We start from the raw sequence: 23,175 nt of genomic DNA on the forward strand, positions 1-23,175 counted from the left end.
ACTTGAACAAATTTGTTGAAGAACTTTGGTGAATGTGCTTTATTTTGTCTCCTTCGATAGTCCTTCTTTCAATTGATATAAGCAAACAACATTATCTTCAGTATTATTGGAATCTTCTCTTCAAAGTCAAGTCACACGTCTGTTGTATGTTGAGCCCCTTGCTTTATCAGTTGCTTATCTTGGCATGACTTGAATAAGTATTAACAATTAACTGCCTTGTAATATGATAATATGGCAGTACTCTCACATGCAAATAGAATGTTTGAAGAACGAACTTCAGAAAATGCCTGCATTTGCATAACCAACAAAATCTTGGCGATATTTGTTAGAATAAACAAATCTAAATCAAGTATTCCTTTTGAAATATAATACTAATTGTATTCCAATATCTCCACATTGAAATAAAACTATATCCTGCTAGCATATTGTTATACTCATGGTTCTAGCCAGATATATTAGTGCACCAATTGCACTAGACACAAAAATAAATCATGTACGCCATGATCGCTCTAATCTACATAAGGATCTGCCGAAGATTTATTTAATAAATTTCTTGGGAACTTTAATATGCTTCAGAACAATTTAAATCATTCAAGGATTTTCATTATATGCATATCAAATGTATTGTCAGACCCCCCACAGGAGAACATGTCTCGTTGTACCACAAGTCGTCTTTATGTATATCGACTTGATTTTTCATTTAACTTTCAGGTGTGGCACTATCCGTCCAACTTCACATTTTTCAGGTGAAGTCAATTTCATTGCATATTTTTCATTTGGCCAATTATTTATCTGTTCACCATGACAGATTTGAGCTCAAGATCGTCAATAATATTGCAGGTACCTGACCCTCTCCCATGAGGTCTTATAAAATGTTATGTCATGGTGCTCTTATAAAGCACTTGCCTCCTTATTATGACCATCTTGAACATTTCTCTCTCCTTCTTCAAGGAGTTTTATTTTGGTGTGATGGGGAGAATTTATCATAACTTGTTGTTATCAAGATATATATCACCTTTTATTCGTTCCAGATATCAAGGGATTCAATCCCAACCTTAATTGGTATATCATGAGAAACAAATAGTAACCTTTCATATTTACCCGGTATGAATATAGTAATATGAAGATATTCAATCTTCCTTTCATTTATAGTCTCAATTTTTATACCACCATCCAAGTGAATTTTTCCTCCACGGAAAAAATTATCTTATCATTGTACAATCAGACTCATTTCTTGCTTTACTTTTGCCTTTAATAACTTTTTATAAGGCATGGTAAAATATTTTTCTGCATTTACAATGCTTATCACAAGTCACATTTTCAACGAATGGACTATAATCATATGAACGTGTCTCGTATTAACAGACCACATTGATACATATTCCTTCCTTTGAAGGACCATGAGAACATCGTTCTCCTTTTTACAATTACCATAATGATACTGTTATTATTTGTGGCACGCCCACGTTTAGACTTATTATGCACCGATTTCATATTCACTTCAAGAATGGAGCAAATCAAGTGGGACAAACTTTATGCTTTTTGATGAAAAATATATTATTTTTCTTTAGTCATCATTATATCATCAATATGGTGCATTGAGACTCAAACCCAATGCCTTATCCATATAAAGGCATGTTAGGACATAATGCATTGGGACTCGAACCCAACTACTTATTACATGGTGCACTAAGACTTAAACCCAGTGTCTTACCCTCAAGGTACGATGAGACTTGAACCCACCGTCTTACCCTCAATCAATAGCATAATAGACCAAAATACAATTGAGGCTCATCCTCGGTCCTCTAAATCACTTACCCACAGGGCCACATATAATGGTTATGCATAAAACCATTCTGTTATAATAATTTTATAAACATTAGTACTTCATCAATTTATGAACTCATTGCATGTAATTTTGACTTCTTTAAGATATAAATGAGATCAACTATTTCTTACAGACTCTGAAAATATTTAGTTCACAATATATTATATTAAAAAAATGACAAAAATATGTAAGTAAGTACTTCAAAAGTGTGAGAAAAATTTCATCGGTACTAATAACTCAAACTTTGTTACTATTATCAATATCACTAACAACAAAAAATAAGCACCAAATTTTATTAAAATTATAATTACCGATTTCCTTTTCTTTGTAATCAAAATACTAGATGCAGTGGAGGAACTATTACTAGCATAACATAAGCCATAACCCCAAGAATTCATGTAACTGACACATTACCTATTCGATTCTAAACTTTAATAATTTAGACAAGGTCAAGAATGAAAATTATTGGGAAGTTAAATTGTCAACTCAAAAGACTTAAAAACACAGCATAAGTAATGGAGCAGTAAACCTGGAGCATAGCAGACTCTCTTTCAAGTCCAACCTCACACCTGCTTTTGTACTTACTAGTTATAGTAGTTATTCTTTTCTGATTCTCGTAATGAGACTAATCAGAACATGGGCGGAAGAAGAACCAAACTCAAATCTTGGTTAGAGACTCGTGCTGATAACGTGTTACGAAACTTAGCTCAAAGTAACAATATAGAACAATAAAATAGACAACAATGTAGAGAGGAAGAGATGAGAGAATCTTATTTCTTCTATGTATTCAAGTGTATACAATGTGATGCCAAAACCCTCTATTTATAGGATTACATAGAGGCATACAAAAGAATGCCATAAACATGACATTAAACATTTGAGATCATGGAGGAAGATCATGGGGAGGTTATGGAGGTGTGGGAGTTACAACTATAATGGTGAGAAGTAGTGGGAGTTACCTACATAATGGAGAAGAGTAGTGGGAGTAACTTCTTTAGGAGTTATAGACATCCACTACAAAATAATATTTCATAACATATAGTTTATACGCCTCAAAATTAAATTTCAAACCATTATATAAGGTCAATGCAACAAACTTAAATCCGTTGGTCTTTGGTAAAGAGCCTGTTTGGATTGGCTTATTTTAAGTGCTTTTAAGGTAAAATCGCTTTAAGCCATTTTGTAGTGTTTGGATAAAGTAAAAAAAGTGCTTTTAAGCACTTGTTTTAAAGCTAAAATGACAAAAACAAGCCAAAAAGCCAAAAGTTAGAAATCCTAACTTATGGCTTAAAAGCTATTTTGGGTTAAAAGCTACTTAAAATAAGCCAATCCAAACGGGCTCAAAGTCTAACTTCAAACTCGAAAATTGAAGTTTTGAGGTTCACAAAAATCAGTATGTTTTTTTAAAGAGAAATTTTCATAAAGCGCTATCTTTTAGTGGTAATTAGCTATCTATAGATACCATTTGCTATATTATGGATTGTAGATACGCTTTCTGTTGTTATAAGATGTATTTAAGCTACTGTATTCATGAATACAGTAGCAAAAATAGGCGTGAATCAAGGAAGTCCAGCTAATCAGTTGTTGTATTCGAGTGTATTCGACTGTATTCATGGCGTGAAACATGAGATTACAACTGGATAAATTATTGTATTCGACTATATTCACGGCGTGAAACAGGGAATTACATTGTTTTTAAACGGAAAGTGAATCAATTAACATAATAGACTCCTAATATAACTCAACAAACTCAATTACAACACACAATTTTTGTATTCCCGATTATAAAAAAGATTCTTAACCAAAAAAATACCCCAAAAACATAGCAATCTACGGAGAAATTATATAATACATCTGAATACATAAATTATATTAATTAAAAAAAATATGAATACATTACATTGAAATACAATGGAAAAAAAAAGACAGTGAATGCAATGAAATACATGGAATACAGCGAGATACATTGAATTACAATGAAAAAAATACAATAAATACAATAAAATACATGAAAATACAGCGTGATACATTGAAAATACATTGAAATATATTAACAGAAAATCAAGTTGCTCAGCCCCAAACTCCGTCGTCTTTGTTCAAGAATAAACCCTAATTCCGGCGAATTCGCCGTCGAGCAAAAACTCTGAAACTCACTGTTCCCAACATGTATGTATATGCAGCCATTGGAGACCCTATGCCAAAGATAGCAGGCATAGCTAAATTGGACGTATCAGTAGCAGAAGCTGATCGGCGCAATTGCATAGTGGGGTGCCGATTATTTGTAGAAGAGTACTCTTTTGTGGAGTAAAATTGGAAAATAGCTAAAAGGACAAGGGCAAAAGAGGACTGAAGCATGAGATGGAGGAGATTGGAGGTGGACTGAATGGACTGAGTGATTTGATCAGCCACCATCGTTTTCGCTGACCCATCTCTGCTGTTGCTGCTGCTGCCGCCAGTTTTGCCGGTCGACGTCGACGTTGCCATCCCGACTTCTCTTCGTGGGTACCCAGTCTGCTCTTTTGTTTGTGCAAATTCCCGCAAAGTAAAATAGAGAGAGAAAGAAAATAGTATAACTGAATAGCGTATTTAGTGGCTTAGGGGTAGGAGGTAACCAAAATTAGATATTTTGCTATAAACATCAAAAGGTATCTATAGAATATAATTTTTTAAAATGGTATTTATTTAAAATAAATAAGGTGTTAACCTTTACTATAGGAGGTAAAATTCCTTTTTTAAATAGAAGTGCTAAAAGCGGCTCTTAGTACCATTTCTATAGTATACTCACCTATAGAATCTCTTTTCTCTATATGCCTAAGTTTGGAAATTACATAGGAAATCCTTAATTAATTACTTCTTATATCTCATTTACTGATATACAGAATCGTAACTACCAATATTTTAGGTGATAATATCCCTTAAATGTAGCCATGACTACTGAAATGTATTTGTAGAGAATATTAAGATTCACCTCTCTCCTAATCAAAACCTATTTCGCTTCACTCACAAATGTAGTACTCTTCTGTTGGATGCTTATTCCATGTTCAATGTGAATATTCGTCAATATAGATGATATGAATATTATTGAGTTTTGTTTGATTATTGCTAGACGTTAGAATATTGTTTACATGTGAAGAATACTCCTTAGTCATTAAATAATATTTATATTGAATATATAATTTGAATACAAATGGAATATTGCTGGTTTAGACATGAATAGTGTTGTACATTTTGTATCATATATTATGAATACACCCATATATAATGGAATACATCCAAATCATAAAATGAATATAATGAATATAATAAAAGAATAGTATTCGTTACTTGTTGAATATTACATCCAAATCATAAAGTGAATATTCTGTTTCACTCACAAATGTAGTACTCTTCTGTTGGATGTTTATTCCATGTTCAATGTGAATATTCGTCAATATAGATGATATGAACATTATTGTGTTTTGTTTGATTGTTGCTAGACGTTAGAATTTTACATGGGAAGAATACTCCTTAATCATTAAATAATGTTTATATTGAATATATAATTTGAATACAAATGGAATATTGCTGGTTTAGACATGAATAGTGCTGTACATTTTGTATCATATATTGTGAATACACCCATATATAATGGAATACATCCAAATCATAAAGTGAATATTATTAATATAATAAAAGAATAGTATCTGTTACTTGTTCAATATTACAACATACGGAGTGAATACAATTGTAGTTTATATCACTGAGTTATTTTATTTGCATCTTCTAAGTGGTATACCACATTATATGTATAGAATTCAAATGGATTTGCCACTTGTAGGGTGTTTTATACTTATGAAATATCGTACTATTATGTAGAAATTAGGTTTTGCCTTGAATGTGTGAACAAAAGTTGTTCGTGGTATTTGAAATCCTCAAGCTTATGCTTAATAGAATATTGAGAAAGATATGGTGTTTTATCCCAATTAAATGTTGATTGAAGATATCCTAAAAGAATCTAGGGGAGATAATCTAATCCCTTAAAAGGTGGGATATGTTTAATGGCATATAATGATATTAAAGATTTAAGAAGTAAATAAAGTTTTATAAAGTAGGTATAGAATGTAAAATAAATATTTTAAAAGTATATGGAGTTAACTGGTATTTTTAATGGGTAGACCACGTAGATTATCCATGATTTTTCATCCCCTTTTTTCTTGAAAATTTGACCTCCTATATTAAACTATTACACTTTATTTATTATAAACCAAAATAATTTTAAAATATTATTACTCATAGCTATCTTTTCTATTTTATAGCAAAATAGGTATTTATTTTTACCTATCATTGAGGCATGAAATGCGCCAATTATGTTCATTCTCTCTATTCTTTCTCTCTATCATCAAGATTCTCAATCCTCTCTTTTCTCCATCAAATCAGCAGAATCATCGGCGTCATCATCGTGGTCGTCGTCAGAATCATCGTCGACGTGATCATCCACTATTGGTTCATCCTCTTAGGCGAACAGATCCGGCCATGGCTACGCCGCAGAAGATTTGAGGGTCGGGTTTTTGTTCGTCTCCATTTTTAGTTTTAATACAATGTATACAGTATTTTGCTTGGCCGGAAAACGCCATCTCCAACGAACTTTCTTCTCTTCTTGTATTATTTATACAGTATTTTAGTCACATACAATGATACAAATACATTGTATTATTTACAAATACACCCAAATATATTATACTTTTTGTATAAATACATTATTTTTTTGCATGCATTTATGTATTCCGAAGGTCTGTATTTTTTGAATATAGCCGAATATCACTGTGTTTTGTGTTTTGTTGTTGTTGAATACAGTCGAATCGAATACAATGTATAATAGTAAATAATAAATATCTGTGAATTGAATACAATGTATACAGTCGAATTGAATAAAACGGTATACACCCTATTTCTTGATTACCTCGTTGTATTTATAAATACAGTCGCACGAATACATGGAATACAATATAGTAGCAGGGAAATTTATGTAGAATTGATTTTCTTGAGTTAAATGAGGAGTGATACACGCTAACTGATCCTCTTTCCGTTATTAAACATCTGGATTCCCCTATTTTTTTTAGGAGAATGCCTCTACTGTATTCATGAATACAGTAGCGCGAATACAACGAATACAATTGCACAGCTGGACTCCCCTATATTTTAGGCGAATTCCACTACTGTATTAATCATTTAACAAATGAAATTTTATCTGTAATTCAACAGGACGCACGAATTTCCTTATAAACTCATAGTATGATGAGGTTCAAGATATATGCTCCGGCGGCAAAAATACCTTACGAAGTTTTTAGGAGGTAAAAACAAGATTTACACAAGATAACGACAATAAAACAAATGTCATAACGAAAGATATATAAAATCATTTCCCAAGTCACCAATCTGTCCTATTCTTTCTGAAAATCACGTTTTTTTTTTCCGTTTTTTTTTTTCTTGAAATCTAGAAGGAATTATATTAGCATACCAATTAGTAGGGGTGTTAGTGGTTCGACTAGGTCGATTATTTTATAAAATTTGTATCATACCAATTTTTCGGTTATTTATTATGTATAACAAAAATTAAATTTTTTGAACCCTCCCAATCATGTCGGTTTCTCTTTGTTATCGGCACACTTCGGTTAATTTTCAGTATTTTTTAAATGTCATTTAAAAGTCACTAGTAGAAGTAGAATACAATATACATATTTTTATAGGACCAAGCAAAACTCTCTAGACATTTTTACTGTTTAAAGGATGATGAATTAAGAAAATATGAAAGATGGCCAGAGTATAGATCCATCAACTATTCTATAGTAGCGTAAAAGAAACTAAGCAAAGATAAAGAAAATATATATCACATAAGTGGAATGATATTAACCAAGCTGAGACTCAAGAATAAAGTCTATGAAAATTAAATATTCAAAAAGATAAATCCAAATTATACAAAATGAAACATATTCAATACAGTTTAGTTTGGTACTCATAATCTCTAGAATAAGTTGTGTCTTACTAGTGAATATACTATTAGTAGTTAGTTTCAGTAGGAGTAGCATAATAGGTTTCGGAATTAGGATTTTGAGTTTAATTAGTTGCTAGCTTATAACCGTTTTCGTAATTCCAAGGCCCAAGGAAAAATTTAATCCTTTATTATTTTTAAACTTAATATATAAATATATTTTCTACGTATAAATTTATACGATACGGTTCGGTATTTTCTTAATATATTTTCATAAAATAAAAGATGTACCCTAATTATCAGTACGATTATAAATTTATATAAAAACCTACAGTTTTACTAAAAAAAACCTAGAAATCAGTTCGGTGCGCTGCAATTCAATCGGTATAGTCAGTTTTTAAATATCCATTGACACCGACACCCCTCCCCTACCAACTAGTATTGCTAATATAAATTTTTTGTTTCCACTGAGTTATTTTATTTGTCAAGGTCAGATGAATTTAAAGAAATTATAGATCTTTTGAAACAATTTCATATATAAGAAATAAATACAAAATCTTTTCTAGGACGCTTGTAGCAAGTTGTAAATACAACACGACCAAAACGACTTGGTGATTTACGGTGAAGGGCAATAGAAGTACAATCCCTATTACAGGGTAGGCTAAATGCGAAAGCATATTAAGGTTACAAGTTAATGTTACAACATGATAATATTACAAGACATAAACACCATTGGCGCCCTCATTTATTTCGTCTCCCAAAATTCACTTCCGATCTAGGCATCCTAGCTCCTGCATCCAGCTTACCATTGGCGCCCTCATTTATTTCGTCTCCCAAAATTCACTTCCTATCTAGGCTTCCTAACTCCTGCATCCAGCTTTTTACGCCGCTCTTCATATGATGCTGGAAAATGTTCTAATGTTAGTGGATATAAAATGTACGACTATCATCAATACGTGTACACAAATAAGTTCGTACGTATTTGGCTGTGTATACATGCATCTGGATTATGACGCACACAAAAAAGGAAGGTATAACAGAAAATCTGAAAACAAGGGATAGCACCAAATAATACTAGTATATATATATCTTTATCCATCTGTTCTTATCTGTATTTTGAATGTATAGGAAGTTGTTTCTATCCCATTCATTTGTAGGACTCTTGCTACTGTTGTAGTCTATATAAATAGAAATATTGTCATCAATAAAGAAACACACAATTGCTTCATCTTTATGGTATCAGAAGCCCCTACTCTAACGAGAATTTAGATCCTTAATTCCAGCCATGGTTAACTCTCAAAGCTCAACTACAGTATCCACCACAAACTCAGTTGACATGTTCACCTCCAATATCACCCAAGTTATCCAGTTTCACCCTTCCTCTCAGCTTCCCATAAAACTATCTGGCAGCACTAATTTTACCACATGGAAAGCCCAATATTTCACACTTATGTGTGGACATGATCTGATGTCATTTCTTGATGACACCAGCACCTCTCCACCCAAAAGGATAACCAAAGACAACAAAGAAATAGCCAATCCAGAATATAAACTTTGGTTCCGCCAAGATAGTCTCATCCGAAATGCTCTAATGGCATCTGTTGACGCAACCATTGCACCTTCTATAGCTGCTGCTGAAACATCTCAACAAGCATGGGAAATGCTTCACACGACTTATGCAAATAAGTCCCAAACCCGAATATACAGTCTCCGCGATTTGCTGGCCAAGACGACAAGGGACTCCAAATCAGTATCTGACTATCTTCGGGAAATTCGATCACTAGCTGATGAACTTGCAACTGCTGGTGCACCAATCAGTAATGCTGAACTGGTAGTCGAAATACTCAGCGGCTTAGGCCACGAATATCGTGAGATAAGCGCTGCTATCCGTGCTCGAGACACACCGATTTCATACGAAGAATTGTTAGACAAACTTTCAGATCATGAATTGTTCCTTAAACATGAGGAGCTCAAGAAGAATACCCTTTCCATCACAGCTAATGTTGCACAGAAGGGTTCGAACAATCATACCTTAGATCGCAACAGTAACAAGCGCTGGAATAACCTGCAGCCACAAGCACAACGTATGAACAATCGTTTACAACAGCCCTACAATGGTCATCCATTTGGTATAAGTATCTGTTTCTCGGCCACCCTATTGGCGACAAAACTTCCAAAGCAACCCACATGGACGTGTTCAATGTCAGCTTTGCGGAAAATATGGCCACACTGCCAATGTCTGTCGTTCGCGTTCTCACAACCACAATGAAGCCAAGGCACTTCTTGCTACACGCCAAGGCCAACAGAATAATAACCCATGGGTTCTTGACACTGGAGCCTCTCATCACATCACTGCTGATTCACACAATTTGATGCCGCCGCTTGACTACACTGGCACTGAGGAAATCTGCATGGGTGATGGTAACGGTATCCCAATTACTCACACTGGCTCATCTACTCTTTTCACTCCCACTAAAGACTTTTATCTCCATAACATTCTTTGTGCACCTCATATTAAACGAAATCTCATTTCAGTTTCTAAGTTCTGTAATCAAAATCGTACATCTATTGAATTTTTCCTATCTTTCTTTGTTGTTAAGGAGCTGAACACGGGGGCACCATTGGTTCGAGGCCAGAATAGGAATGATCTGTATGAGTGGCCAACATCAAGATATCAACCACCATCTGCCCTTACTGCCACAACCCAGCCCAGCTATTACCGATGGCACCAACGACTTGGCCACCCACATTTTAGAGTCCTTCAAGATATTTTAAAGCGTCATTCTCTACCTTGCTTAGGAAATCCTAATTTTCAGTTTTGCAACTCTTGCAATTGTAATAAGAGCCATCGGCTCCCATTTGGTCATATTTCTTTGAAGAGTTCTCATCCACTAGAAATTATTTTTACTGATGTTTGGGGTCCATCACCTATTCTTTCTCTTGATAAGAAGTTATACTACATTATCTTTGTCTATCACTATACCAAGTATACGTGGCTCTACTCTTTCAAATTTAAACATGAGGTCACCCCCATTTTCTCCACTTTCAAATCACTCGTTGAAAATCACTTTAATCAAAAGATAAAAACAATATACTCAGATGGAGGGGGTGAGTATGAAGGTCTTCAAACCTTTCTACATGCACATGGCATCCAACATTTATTTTCCCCCCCATATACACCCCAAAGAGTAGCATTTGTTGAACGACGTCATCGCCGCATTATTGAAACCGCTCGTACCTTACTTCACCAAGCATCTCTACCCTCAAATCTATGGACTTTTGCCTGTCAAGCTGCGATCTATTTAATAAATCGCCTTCCGACGACCATTCTGCAAAATAAGTCTCCTTATCAATGCATTTTTGGCACTCAACCAAACTACCTCACCATTCGCACATTTGGTTCCCTCTGCTATCCATGGCTTAAACCATATGCAAAAATTAAATTGGAACCAAGATCCACCCCCTGCGTGTATGTCGGATTCTCCTCCAAGCATTACTGTTATCAATGTTTTGACCCAATTTCTTCCAAAGTTTATTTGTCGCGCCATGTCAAATTTTGTGAAGACATTTTTCCCTTTCAAAGTATGTTTTCCTCAGTTAAACATAATAAGCCAAACATTGAGTGGCATGATCTTATCACCACTGAAGCAGTCTCGCCAAGTCAGTCCATTTTAACAAAAGATCCTTTTCCTAATCCACCACCCAGACCTATAAAAGCCTCACAACAAAATAGTGTTCCAGCCATGGTGGATGCTACTCTTACAGATCATTCCTCTCAGCCAAACAACCAGGACTCACGTGTTTCAGAATCATCTACTGCAGGTAAGTCTCCTACCTTGTGTTTATCTGACTCCTCCTCCCTCTCCCCTCATACAACATCTGCTTCATCAGAAAATTTTGTCTCTGAAACTTCTCCATCTGCTGAACATCTTGCTTCCAATCATACTAACAAAAACCCATCTATGCCTCCCCCACCATCTCACATAATCACTCGTTCACAGAATAACATTTTTAAACCGAAAATAATTATGGACTATTTAGCTACTTCATCAGATATTCTGCCACCCAGCACTTACAAACAAGCACAAAAACACCCAATGTGGCGTGCTGCCATGAATGATAAGTTTCAAGCACTTCTCAACAACCAAACATGGGACTTAGTTCCTTTCAAATCATCACATAATGTAGTGGGGTGCAAATGGCTCTTTCGGATAAAATACAAAGTGGATGGGACGATTGATCGGTTCAAGGCTCGCCTTGTTGCAAAAGGCTTCACCCAACGACCAGGTATTGATTACCATTCTACATTCAGTCCTGTTGTTAAACCAACAACAGTTCGCCTGGTTCTGTCAATTGCAATAAACAGGGGATGGCAATTACACCAATTAGACGTCAACAATGCATTCTTGCAAGGAACACTTGATGATGAAGTTTATATGTCACAACCCTCAGGATTTGAACATCCTGATTTTCCCAGACATGTATGTCGGTTAAAAAAGGCTATCTATGGACTTAAACAAGCCCCACGTGCATGGTATACGGAACTACGGGAATTCCTCCAAAGTTTTGGCTTCTCTCGCACTCAATCTGATCAATCCCTTTTTGTGTAGTCCCGAAATGGTACTATTCTGTATCTATTAGTCTATGTCGATGACATAGTGATTACTGGCAATAACAACGACATGCTCAATCATGCCTTGTCAGCTTTGGCCAACAGATTCTCCTTAAAAGACCTTGGTCATCTCAACTACTTTCTCGGTGTTGAAGTAATTCCTCACAAGGATGGTCTCATCCTTTCTCAATCTAAATATATTTGTGATCTTCTTCGCAAATGGGATATGTTTGATTGCAAAGGTGTCCAAACTCTGAATGATGGCACACCCCCTACGGATGCCACCCAATATCGTCAGGTTCTTGGCAAGCTTCAATATCTATCATTTACTCGACCAGACATCTCTTTCGCAGTCAACAAGCTTTCTCAACTTATGCACAACCCTTCCACTACTCATTGGCAAGCAGTTAAACGAGTCCTTCGGTACCTTAGACACACAATGTTGTATGGTCTCCTTCTCCGCTGCTCGTTCACACCAGAACTTCATGTTTATTCTGATGCTGACTGGGAAGGCGACATCCATGATCGAACTTCAACCTCTGGTTATGTTCTTTATCTTGGCGGAAATCCTATCAGTTGGTCTTCTAAAAAGCAACGCACCGTTGCTCGTTCCTCAACAGAAGCAGAGTATCGGGCTGTTGCTACCGCTGTTGCAGAGGCGAACTGGGTAACAAATCTCCTATATGAACTTCAAAGTTCAGTGTCCCGACCACCAACAGTGTATTGTGATAATATTGGCACAACATATCTATGTCAGAACCCCGTTTTCCATAGTCGAATGAAGCAGATTGCAATTGATTTCCATTTTGTTCGTGATCAAGTTCAGCAGAAGCAGCTTCAAGTTGTACATGTTCACTCAGCTGACCAACTTGCAGAGAGCCTCACTAAAGCTCTTGCAAAGGCTCCTTTACAACGACATCTTAACAAGCTAGGAGTCGTTGACACCACTCCTAACTTGAGGGGGCGTAATAACAGAAAATCTGAAAACAAGGGATAGCACCAAATAATACTAGTATATATATCTTTATCCATCTGTTCTTATCTTTATTTTGAATGTATAGGAAGTTGTTTCTATCCCATTCATTTGTAGGACTCTTGCTACTGTTGTAGTCTATATAAATAGAAATATTGTCATCAATAAAGAAACACACAATTGCTTCATCTTTAGGTACAAGGAGTAGGCTGACACAAACTTATGATCCGCGGAATTGACTTCAAAAGGAGATGTTAGTCATAAAAGAAAACTGAACGGACTTCATGCAGATGAACAGTGAAGAGCAACACATAGAAAACTTGTTCTGATCTTTTTTCTATTTTGGCTTTGTAAGACGATCTTTGTCTTTATGTAAATATCTCTCCAAAGGATAAACTCATAAAAGAGTAGAAGAGGGTACCGATGTTTGTATAGTTTCCACACCTATAATACTCACCAGCGTGGACAAACCAGTAGTTGTATATTCTCAATGGCTTTCTGTGTCACATCAGCAATGGACAAACCAGCGTGGTGATATCAAAGATTCTCATCAAAACTGCCTCTTTCACTTCACATTTGTTAAAATGAGAAGAAAACAAAGTTTGAGCAAATACCTCTAGGAAATGGTACAGATGACATCAGTGTACAGACTCTTTCCTTTTTCCTTAAAAAAGAGAGGTTTCTTTTTTCATGGTTCGTAACGAATTAGAGTCCTTTTTCTCAAGGAGTGGCAAGAGTTAGAGAAGGCTTGATATCCCTTCAACTAGCATTGTATGCTATCAGTGAAACAAGAAAGTATTTGTAAACACCAGGGATAGTGAGATACTATTCAACATTTCTGCTTAAATAACCCCGGACGAAGGTTAACTAAATCGCCCATGCAACTGTTAATCAAGAAGTCAACAATGAGAGTTTAAGACACTAAACTAGGACAAAGTTTGCTCAGAGGCACAAATTATTAGTTCAACATTGTTCATTTTCAAGAACATGTTAATATTGATGTTTATAGCGGTCAAAATTCCCAAATTTAAACAAGTTCTATCAAATGACTGGAAAGTCCAGAGGAAGAAGAACTCACGCTCAGTTGGTCGAGACAGTAGAGGAGTGTAGGAAGCTTCTTTCTTCTTAGTACGCTCACTTGATATATTGTCATCTAAAATGGAAAAACTCAATCAGCTTATGTTTTGAGATCGTAACAAGAATCACTTTATTTTACTTACCAAGTAAAAAGGAAGTTCTATTAGCTTAGCAATGTGCTGCAGGTTATTGTCTATAATACTACAGGTACAACATGACCTACCAATTTCAACAGAAGTGCTTATGATAGCTTCATGAAAAATTGCGGCTTGAAGTTTATAACTTCGGCATTCCCGCTCCAAATGTTCATTCAAAGCTTGCTTTGCATCTGCAGAAAAGGTCCGCAAGAATGTTTTTAGGTTATCCAATTTGTGCACGAAACTTGTCTATCCAAAAGAACACATATGATATATATCCAGGAACAACTATAAAATATTGATGTCTATATTTTCCCCAAACAGCCTCTTCATTCAGTTGCAGAGAAAGGAGGAAGGATACATAAAAGGAAATAATAGTTACAAAAGCACTCTTTTGAATAATACATTTAATCACGAAAAGCACTCCTGTGAAGAGAGAATACATGTTATGCCACTCACAAATAGAAAAGGAAAGGATATACATGGGATGCACTACGGCTCCTTATGGAACAAGCCCAGAAAAACAAAACTTGACGAAAACCATTCAACAATACATTTTTTATTGTTTGGTACTACTACTTCGAAATAATAGACTCACAATCAAGTTGGCCATATCATCAATAGTGGGTCTACAGTGAAATTTTTTTTTAAAAAAAAATAACAAATGCAATAGTGCCAAAAACTTCTCAATGAGATTCGAGTGCTGCTTATAGCAATTTCTTGTGTTAATACCAGGGCATATTTGGAACAAATGGCTAAAGTTGATAATTCGCACAGCCATACTGACAAGATCCAGGAAAAGAAACAACAACATGAGAACATGATTTGTCATATCTACCAACACCAAATAATACTATGCATCAGTGCAAAACAAGTTGGAGCTGGCTTCCCATATCAAACATCAACTAAAATAAAAACAGGGGATATTTAGTTTTCAAGGATCTTAAAAATTGTTAGAAAGAAAAAATGTAAATGAAACAAGACTAAAAGATTGAATATAGAACACCATTCAAGTACCTGATGAACAAATAAATTTGAGACCTTCGAATTCACATGATTGAAGAACTAGAGGTATCTCTGGAGCCATTAGAAACTGAGGTTTGCGTGGTGTTCTTTCAATATCTAGAAGTGCATCTATTACCTACAATCAAAATCGTACTTGACAATTGCTTAAGATAAGATAACTCAATTAAAAAATTCTTCCCATAGGGTCCATTAACTCACGTAGTCAACCCTGAAAGCAATAACCAATTGGACATTGAGGAAAAATTGAGTAACAAACAACAACTACGCCTCAAAATCACGATTAAACAAATTATTTTTTTACTTTAAGAATGAGTCATCAAAGAGATTTGCACAGAGCAGAAAGCAACGATCGACTCAGAAAAATCTGAACAGGTCTACGAGAAGAAGCATACAAGAACTAGCAGGATGACAAGCATATGGTGGCGAGGCCAGAAAAAAAAGCATTCTATATAGAAAGTTGAGCAGACATTGATGACCCATGATCTAGTATTACATAAAATTGTAACTCTAGAACTCCACAAGCTGCTTCTATTTTCATCACAAGGTTGATAAAACTTTAGTTATGGTTCTAAAAGAAAAGAGACGAGAAAAATTCAAATTCTGCAGAAAACAAATTATATTCAATTAAAGAAGGCTTCATTAGCAGGTTTCTAAGCAAATCATTATGAGACATAGATTACATACATTAGAGGTCATTATGAGATACAGATTACATACATTAGGGGTTTCAAGACCCTGGCCAATCAGAAATAGTACAGCAACCATGCACCGGATTTGATGCCAAAGGAAAGCACTACCTTTGATTTTCATAATCATGAGTTGATCAGCTTTGTAACTGCAATAAAAGAAATAATAAAGGCATGTGAAGCATTTCAATACGTATAACGTGAAAAAACCTTTTATACATTGCTGAGTGATGATAATTATATACTTGGGATTTTCCCCTCTGGTTTTCCTAACCGTTTTATTTTTTCCCCCGTCTCCTTTCGTTTCTGCTATCTTTTGAGAAACAGGATTCATTCAATAGAATTCTATCTGAAAGTACAAATACCCAAAAACTCAAAAGCACTTGCAGAGAAAAGACAAAAGAAAGCAGATTTCAGGGGTACAAATACGCAATAGCATATTTACAAGTATTTGCAGTCATTTTTACATAACTGTGTGACAGGTGCAAATGCCATCAGGGGCAAACAATGTCTACGCTTTCTCAATCTCCACATTGCATCCCATCCTAAAATATAGCCTAATAATCCGTAATATCAACTTTCATGGACAGATATAGTATTCCCTAACAACATCACTTATCTACCTAATGTAGCAACTTTTGTTACATTTTGAAACAAGAGCACCGCAGATCTAAAGGAGATAATTACAGAATTTACCACCAGAGAAAAAATAAGTTTAAACATCTAAAAACTCCAAGAAGATCAGACTGGTCTACTTAATAATCCTCCCTCTAAAAGAAAGGGACATAAAGTAGACAAAGTTGAGTGTCAAGCTAATAGTACAAAACCTTTCATTAAAGGGGAGAATTTCAAATGATACTATGTGCCTCCGGTAGTTGTGCACATTGCCTGCATCCATTTTGCAAAAATTTCTGAAATCATGTTCCCCTAAAAATTTCTCAGCGGCAGTTTCCATTGCCTGTTGAGCAATTCAAGAGTGTAATGTTGAAAATCTGTGGAGTAAATCAGCATAACCAGGTCAATTTTGATATCAGAAGGAAAGGTACACACTGTTATATTCAAATTCCCATGCCAAAAGAAGTACTTGTACACCCTGCTCAAACAACTGAACCTGCATATATTGAAAGGCAAAAATGCTGTTAAACTATAATGAAGAACTGAACAAACTATGGTATAGCTTCTCAAACAAGAGGATATGAGGATGTCAAGTTGACTTCTAGGGGATCCAGGACATACTTTTTCAGGTTTAGCCATGAGTGCACCTAATATACCTGGAGACCCGTATCAATTTCATAAATCGTGCCAATGATAAGTTACCAAATAAAACTAAGTGTTGATAATTTGATACAAGAAGCTGTAATTCCTTATAAGATTTCGTAAGAAGGTGTAAGAGTTTCCCCTATAACTAAAACAAATAAATAATCACAGACTGTATTCAAAGCCTTCTCTACTACTTGAATGCGAAATATTAATGTCCTAGGTATTATCAAAAGCATGATACCATAAGCTCCAGTATACCTACTGAAAGAAAACATGACACTTTGGAAAGAGCTAGGTAATTTAAATGCTTTTAACCAGCAAACTATCACTATTTTAAAGAAATCTGAGAGCAAAAGTTATACGAAGCAGTACAAACCTTGCACTGAAACCAACTGGAATAGGAGACCAGCCCATAATGCGAATGTCATTTGGCAGAACTTGATTTAGTACCCTCACATAGTCCATTTCTCCTGGGTGAAGAAAATTTAATATGGTGTCAAAAGGTTAGTAATAACCAAAGAACTAAATTGATGTGAGGGAAAGTCAGCAACTATAAGAACTAAGATTTTCTTAAAAAGGCGAATTGGTTACACGTAGAATTAGTTGAAAATATCCGTGAAATACACAAGGTCATTTATAAAAATATGCGAGGGAAGTCAGCAACTATAAGAACTAAGATTTGCTTTAAAGGTGAATTTGTTACACGCAGAATTAGTTGAAAATATCCGTCTAGGGGTGAAGTACACAAGGTCATTTATAAATAATCCATCCAAGTACTCCAACATGATCATTCCCTAAAATGGCCAGTTAACAGGTAACAGCCATAAAACTACACTAGCAGAACTTGCATAAAAAGAAAAGAGTGGGCAATGTTGCAGGAAGGGAGTAGAATTGATGTGTGCCAAATCTCATTACAGTAAGGACATGTCAGATCACTAATCAGAAAGGCTAAACATAGTAGTACATGGTAAGGAGATATCAGCAGACCACAAGATTCTTCAACAGAAATTTCCCCAGAATACTTATTGTCTCCTCTTGACTCCCTATGTCTTGACCTTAAGAAGAGCGAAATCACCTGCAATAAGTATTTCTCATGTTTTAAAAGACATATAAAGAGATATAATGTTCCATAAAACTTTCTCAAAGGCACATAAAAAGAAAAGGATTTGCAAGCAAGGAAATGAACTGGAAAGGGAAAAAATGGTTCAATGAAAATTGATGGAAAGCAGCTGCCACTAGGAATCAAAAGTGCAATAACAACAAAGAGTTTATAAACCACCAAAAAACAGAATTAGTGAATGATATGTGTCTGGTTATAGATATTTACTTGAATGAATTGCAGCAACAACAACAACAACCCAATAGAATCCCATAAGTGGGGTCTGAGGAGGGTAGTCTGTACGCAGACCTTACCCCTACCCGAGGGGGTAGAGAGGTTGTTTCCGAAAGACCCTCGGCTCAAGACGGCGAAAAGAAACACTATATCAGTACCATCACCAGAAAATCAAGAAATAATGACGGCATCATAAGAACCAGGAAATAGATGAAAAGCAATAACAATAACCAGTAAATAAAGCCCGGCACAATGAAAACGGAGAATAGTGTGAACACAATATTAAACTTGAATGAATTGCATATGAACTTTTTATCTGCTTGCAGGGAACTCTTCTTTGAAATTGTTAAAGAAAAACACTTTCGCATCAAATGCACATTATATCTAAACTATTAGTAAATCGAACATTCAACAAATTGCTCTATTCAACTCACCTGACCAACAGAGGAAACCCCCTTGTCCGTTCTACCACATCTTGAGTACTGCAATTCCCTCTTGTCTCCAAATATCAGTCTTGTCCTCTCTAGAGCTTTGAAAAGTTCACCCTGCATGAAGAAACCCATCAGAATATTCAAAGAAAAATACTCTACTGAGATGCTAAAGTGCAGACAATAAAGTCAGCCAAGTGCTACCAGCGGAGGCCTCAAAAACAGCTTGTGCTAAGAATGAACAGTTCATTGTGCAATATATGCAAGGAAAAAAAGTGTGCTCACAGAAAAGCACCAGATTATACTCTTTCCTTAGCTTCTCTCAATCTAACGGATGGCAAACATGGAACTATGATTAAAACAAGAGAAGAGTAAGATAAAGAACATTTAGAACGCATAGTTACATGTTCATGGGTAATTTATGTCCATTGCATTAAATGCTGGCCTGATTCTTAAAAGAACATCATCTCATAAGAGAACATAGTACCTCAACAGTAGGATCCATTTGAGCCTCCGAAGCAAAACCATAAAACCTGTAATGCAGCATGAGAACACGGTTACAGTATTAAACAAGACACAAATACTTGCTAAAATTTGGGCAAAGTGAAAAAAATCCAAAATCCTACTAACAGAGAATGGTAGAAACAAAATGTAACATGTTAGTTAATACTTCAATTATACTTAAACTGCATAGGGTTAAAAAAGTGACAGATCCACCTGCAGCCATTAGATTCCAGAATGAAATAAAGAGCTCCATGCTCATACTTCATGTGACCACTAGACCATCTATGCAAAGTTATTAACAGGGACACTTTAGAGTTAGGACCAGGAGGCAGTTTTAGCAATCAACACCTGAAGTGGTTTTATATATAACCCCTTTTCCAGGGGACATAGATGGCCTTTATCTTTGTTTCTAGATGAAATATGTAGAAAAAATTACTATCACAAAACTGAGGTAATACTAGATAAAACATTGGAAGTGTATTCCATGAATTAATCTACCTCGTTCAATATCTTTCCTGACAAATTAGAACAACACAATTCTTTCTTTTTCTTCCGAAACACTTTTATCTCATCTTGGCATTATTTTAGTAAAGAAGATTGAAACTCCTTCATAAAATTATATGCCTAAAAATTACAGATGTCTTCTAATACGTGGCTCACCTTTGGCTAAAGTGATATGTCAAATTACAAAATATAATCAAACAAGATGATGTTTGGTTAATGGATGAGATATCTATTGTGATATCCTTATTGCTGGGAACTAAGGCGGAAGAAGCCTTTGAATAAACCCCAAAATTACAATAAGTACTATTTTTGGTGTTTAAATTTAAACTATTCAGTTGTGAAACCCTACTAAATAAACAGATTAGATGCTTCCTAAAGAGTGTTGTGCTATGAAATATTGGCTTGTTTGAGGCTTTGTTAAGACTGAAGTAAACTCTCCGGTGCGAGAAGTCTTCTAGAGGTCAATGCAAAATAGGCTTAATAAGAAATCAAGGATCCTTGCCCCTTTTTTCCGGTACTCTTCTTTCACATGCATTTAGCTTTTCTTCAACTGTTTCCAATGTTTCCACTTCATTAATACACCTAATTTTATGTATCTATATTACAATTTACATCCATCTTCTGAAGAAGACAGCAATGCACTTCAGATTTTCAGAACTTAACATTTAGTAATACATTGAAATTTGTATAATCTCTTCATTACCTCTTATTTTCTTCTTTTGGTCCCTTTTGAGATTTACTATCCTTTGTGCTTAAGACTAACTAGATGGTCTTACAGGTTAAATGAAATTTAAAGACAAGGAACAGCTCAAATTTATCTTGTCCAAAATATTCAAACCCACTTTTAGCCTTTCTGGTGAAACTTCTTTGCTCTACTTGTATTTCACAGTTAACTGCTACTGATGAAGAGCTAATCCGAGGCAAATAGAAAATGAAAGCCTTTTGCATGTTCTCAACTAAGAACTTTCTTCCTCTTTTTTCAATTGCCACACAGACAACACAATCCTACTAAACTATTAGTAGCATACTGATACCTTGGACCAAAATACATGACTTTCAAAGCGACATATCTTTTTGGGAACTGATGCATCACCATTGTGCCACAGCCTATAAACAAACAAAAAAAGGAATATTTCAGCATTCATTACTATATTACAGTATCAATTATCAAATAAAATGGAAAGGGACATTTCAGCATATTCTCAATTCGAATTACAGTATCAAACTTGTAAAGATAGCTAACACAGTAAACTCTATTTGTTTAAAAAAAAAAAAGCTCATTCAGTATTAAAAAAAAACGTAGCAAAACGAATTAACTATCTTAACTAATTTCAACACTTAAATTACCATCGCAAAACCTTTCACATTGCACGTAAAACTACAGCAACACATTCCAATCACTAAACTTTCATATATCCAAACCTAAATCTCTGAGCTTATTTTTCTTCTTTCCATGACCATCCAAAACTCCGTTCTTCACAAGGCTACCGTTACTTTTCTCCTTTGTCTACATAGAAATAACAGCACATCAAAATTCACATTAAAATTTTATAAATGCGTTTGGATTATTAGGTAGAAGAAGCAATAAACCTCTTGACAACTGCAATGCGAGAGCCAAGCAGATAATTTAACATTTTCCGATTCCAATTCCTGCGCTTCCAATTGAAGATTTTTAACACGGTACATAGTGATTGTGGAACATTAAGAGTTATTTGAAATAATTTATTTTGCAATTAGCAACAAAAGGTGACCTTAATCCTGCTTCGAAGAGACTCGAGTTCCGACTGTAGGGATGCTACGAGGTCCATCTCCGGCACCGGATATTTTGTGGAGCTCCAGACTTCAGATACGGAGCTCCGACGAGTTATTTTATATAGTACTACTATCAATTTCTATGTTAGTTAATCTTTATTTAGCTCTGGCTTTTAATAGAAGGAACGGATTCTAATGAAGACCAAAGATCAAAGTTAGGGTTTAACAATTTAAGTTATATATAACACGAATAAATTTTATAACTTGTTTATATCTTTGGAATAAGTTTACATAGCAATTTTCAGAAACTTATTTTGAAGGGTCCAACCAATAAGGTAGTTTATTAATACCACAATTATGTTTCAATCCTAAATAAATCAAAACATTACTACATGAATTACTATTGGAATAAAATAAATCACGATTTTATTTAATTTACTATTGCAAAGTCGACATGAACAGATAGGAGTATATACTAGGGTGAAGTACATGTACCAGTAATAATACAAAGTAACCAGAATCAAACACTAACCAATTCTTATGTGAAAATAGCACGGGCTAACCAGTTTTCGGACTGATTATCGAAAAATAGCCAGTATTTACAAAGTCATTAAAAAATAATCATTATTTTGCTGCAATACAAAAAGTTCCAGCAAAATATTGGATCTGTATATGAACTTCTAGCATACTATTCTTACGGAAAGTTCCAGCATAATATACTGGAGATTGGAGCACCTGTATATGAACTTTCATGCTGGAGGTCCAGTATATATTTTCCGTCGTTCAAATTTATCTTTTCATGAAAAGTGGCTAAATTTCGATTAATTTTGAAACTATGACTATTTTTCAATTACCACGGATAAATCTGGCTACTTTTGAATATCACCCCATTCTTATTTAGTACTATAAAGAACGCATTAAAATAAAGCTAAATCACTTCCTACCTTTCTTTGATTGTGCCCTTAGATGTTTTTTTTAAGATGTGCTTTCTCTTGTCCAACTTTTCTTTGTAAGGAAACAAAAAGAAAAAAAAAAAAAAGGAAAAAGTCTTACATGTACACACGTGTGTCAAAGCTTTCAGTTAGAA

The 23,175-nt window shown here is 34.9% G+C and overlaps 1 protein-coding gene across 2 annotated transcripts; it reads right to left on the minus strand.

Moving 5' to 3' along the window:
* Positions 1-8,334: 8,334 nt before the first annotated feature.
* On the minus strand, positions 8,335-22,300 carry LOC109215352 (tRNA pseudouridine(38/39) synthase). 2 transcript variants are annotated; one of them, XM_019379394.1, is made up of 15 exons: positions 22,088-22,300; positions 21,927-21,986; positions 21,759-21,843; positions 21,371-21,443; positions 19,816-19,861; positions 19,335-19,445; positions 18,555-18,642; positions 17,944-18,037; positions 17,358-17,418; positions 17,135-17,265; positions 16,339-16,456; positions 15,613-15,736; positions 14,682-14,786; positions 14,460-14,534; positions 8,335-8,699 (listed from the first exon to the last, which is right to left on the minus strand). In XM_019379394.1, the coding sequence occupies exons 1-15, from the start codon at positions 22,142-22,144 to the stop codon at positions 8,644-8,646; spliced, it is 1,284 nt and encodes a 427-aa protein (XP_019234939.1). In that variant the 5' UTR covers positions 22,145-22,300; the 3' UTR covers positions 8,335-8,643. The 2 variants fall into 2 exon arrangements, with proteins under 2 accessions (XP_019234939.1, XP_019234940.1); XM_019379395.1 differs by lacking the exons at positions 21,927-21,986; positions 22,088-22,300 and having other exon boundaries at positions 21,684-21,768.
* Between the last annotated feature and the right edge of the window lie 875 nt (positions 22,301-23,175).

This window comes from Nicotiana attenuata, unplaced genomic scaffold, assembly GCF_001879085.1.
Source record: "Nicotiana attenuata strain UT unplaced genomic scaffold, NIATTr2, whole genome shotgun sequence".
In the NCBI taxonomy this organism is placed as follows: domain Eukaryota; kingdom Viridiplantae; phylum Streptophyta; class Magnoliopsida; order Solanales; family Solanaceae; genus Nicotiana; species Nicotiana attenuata.

Bases quoted from the DNA above. Each gene is read 5' to 3' on its own strand.
- LOC109215352 (XM_019379394.1), bottom strand. From the start codon at position 22,144: ATGGACCTCGTAGCATCCCTACAGTCGGAACTCGAGTCTCTTCGAAGC. The intron at 17,266-17,357 runs GTGTGTACCTTT...ATTGCTCAACAG, and splicing joins ATGGGAATTTGAATATAACA to GCAATGGAAACTGCCGCTGA. The intron at 15,737-16,338 runs GTATGTAATCTG...TTTTGATTGTAG, and splicing joins AGGGTCTTGAAACCCCTAAT to GTAATAGATGCACTTCTAGA.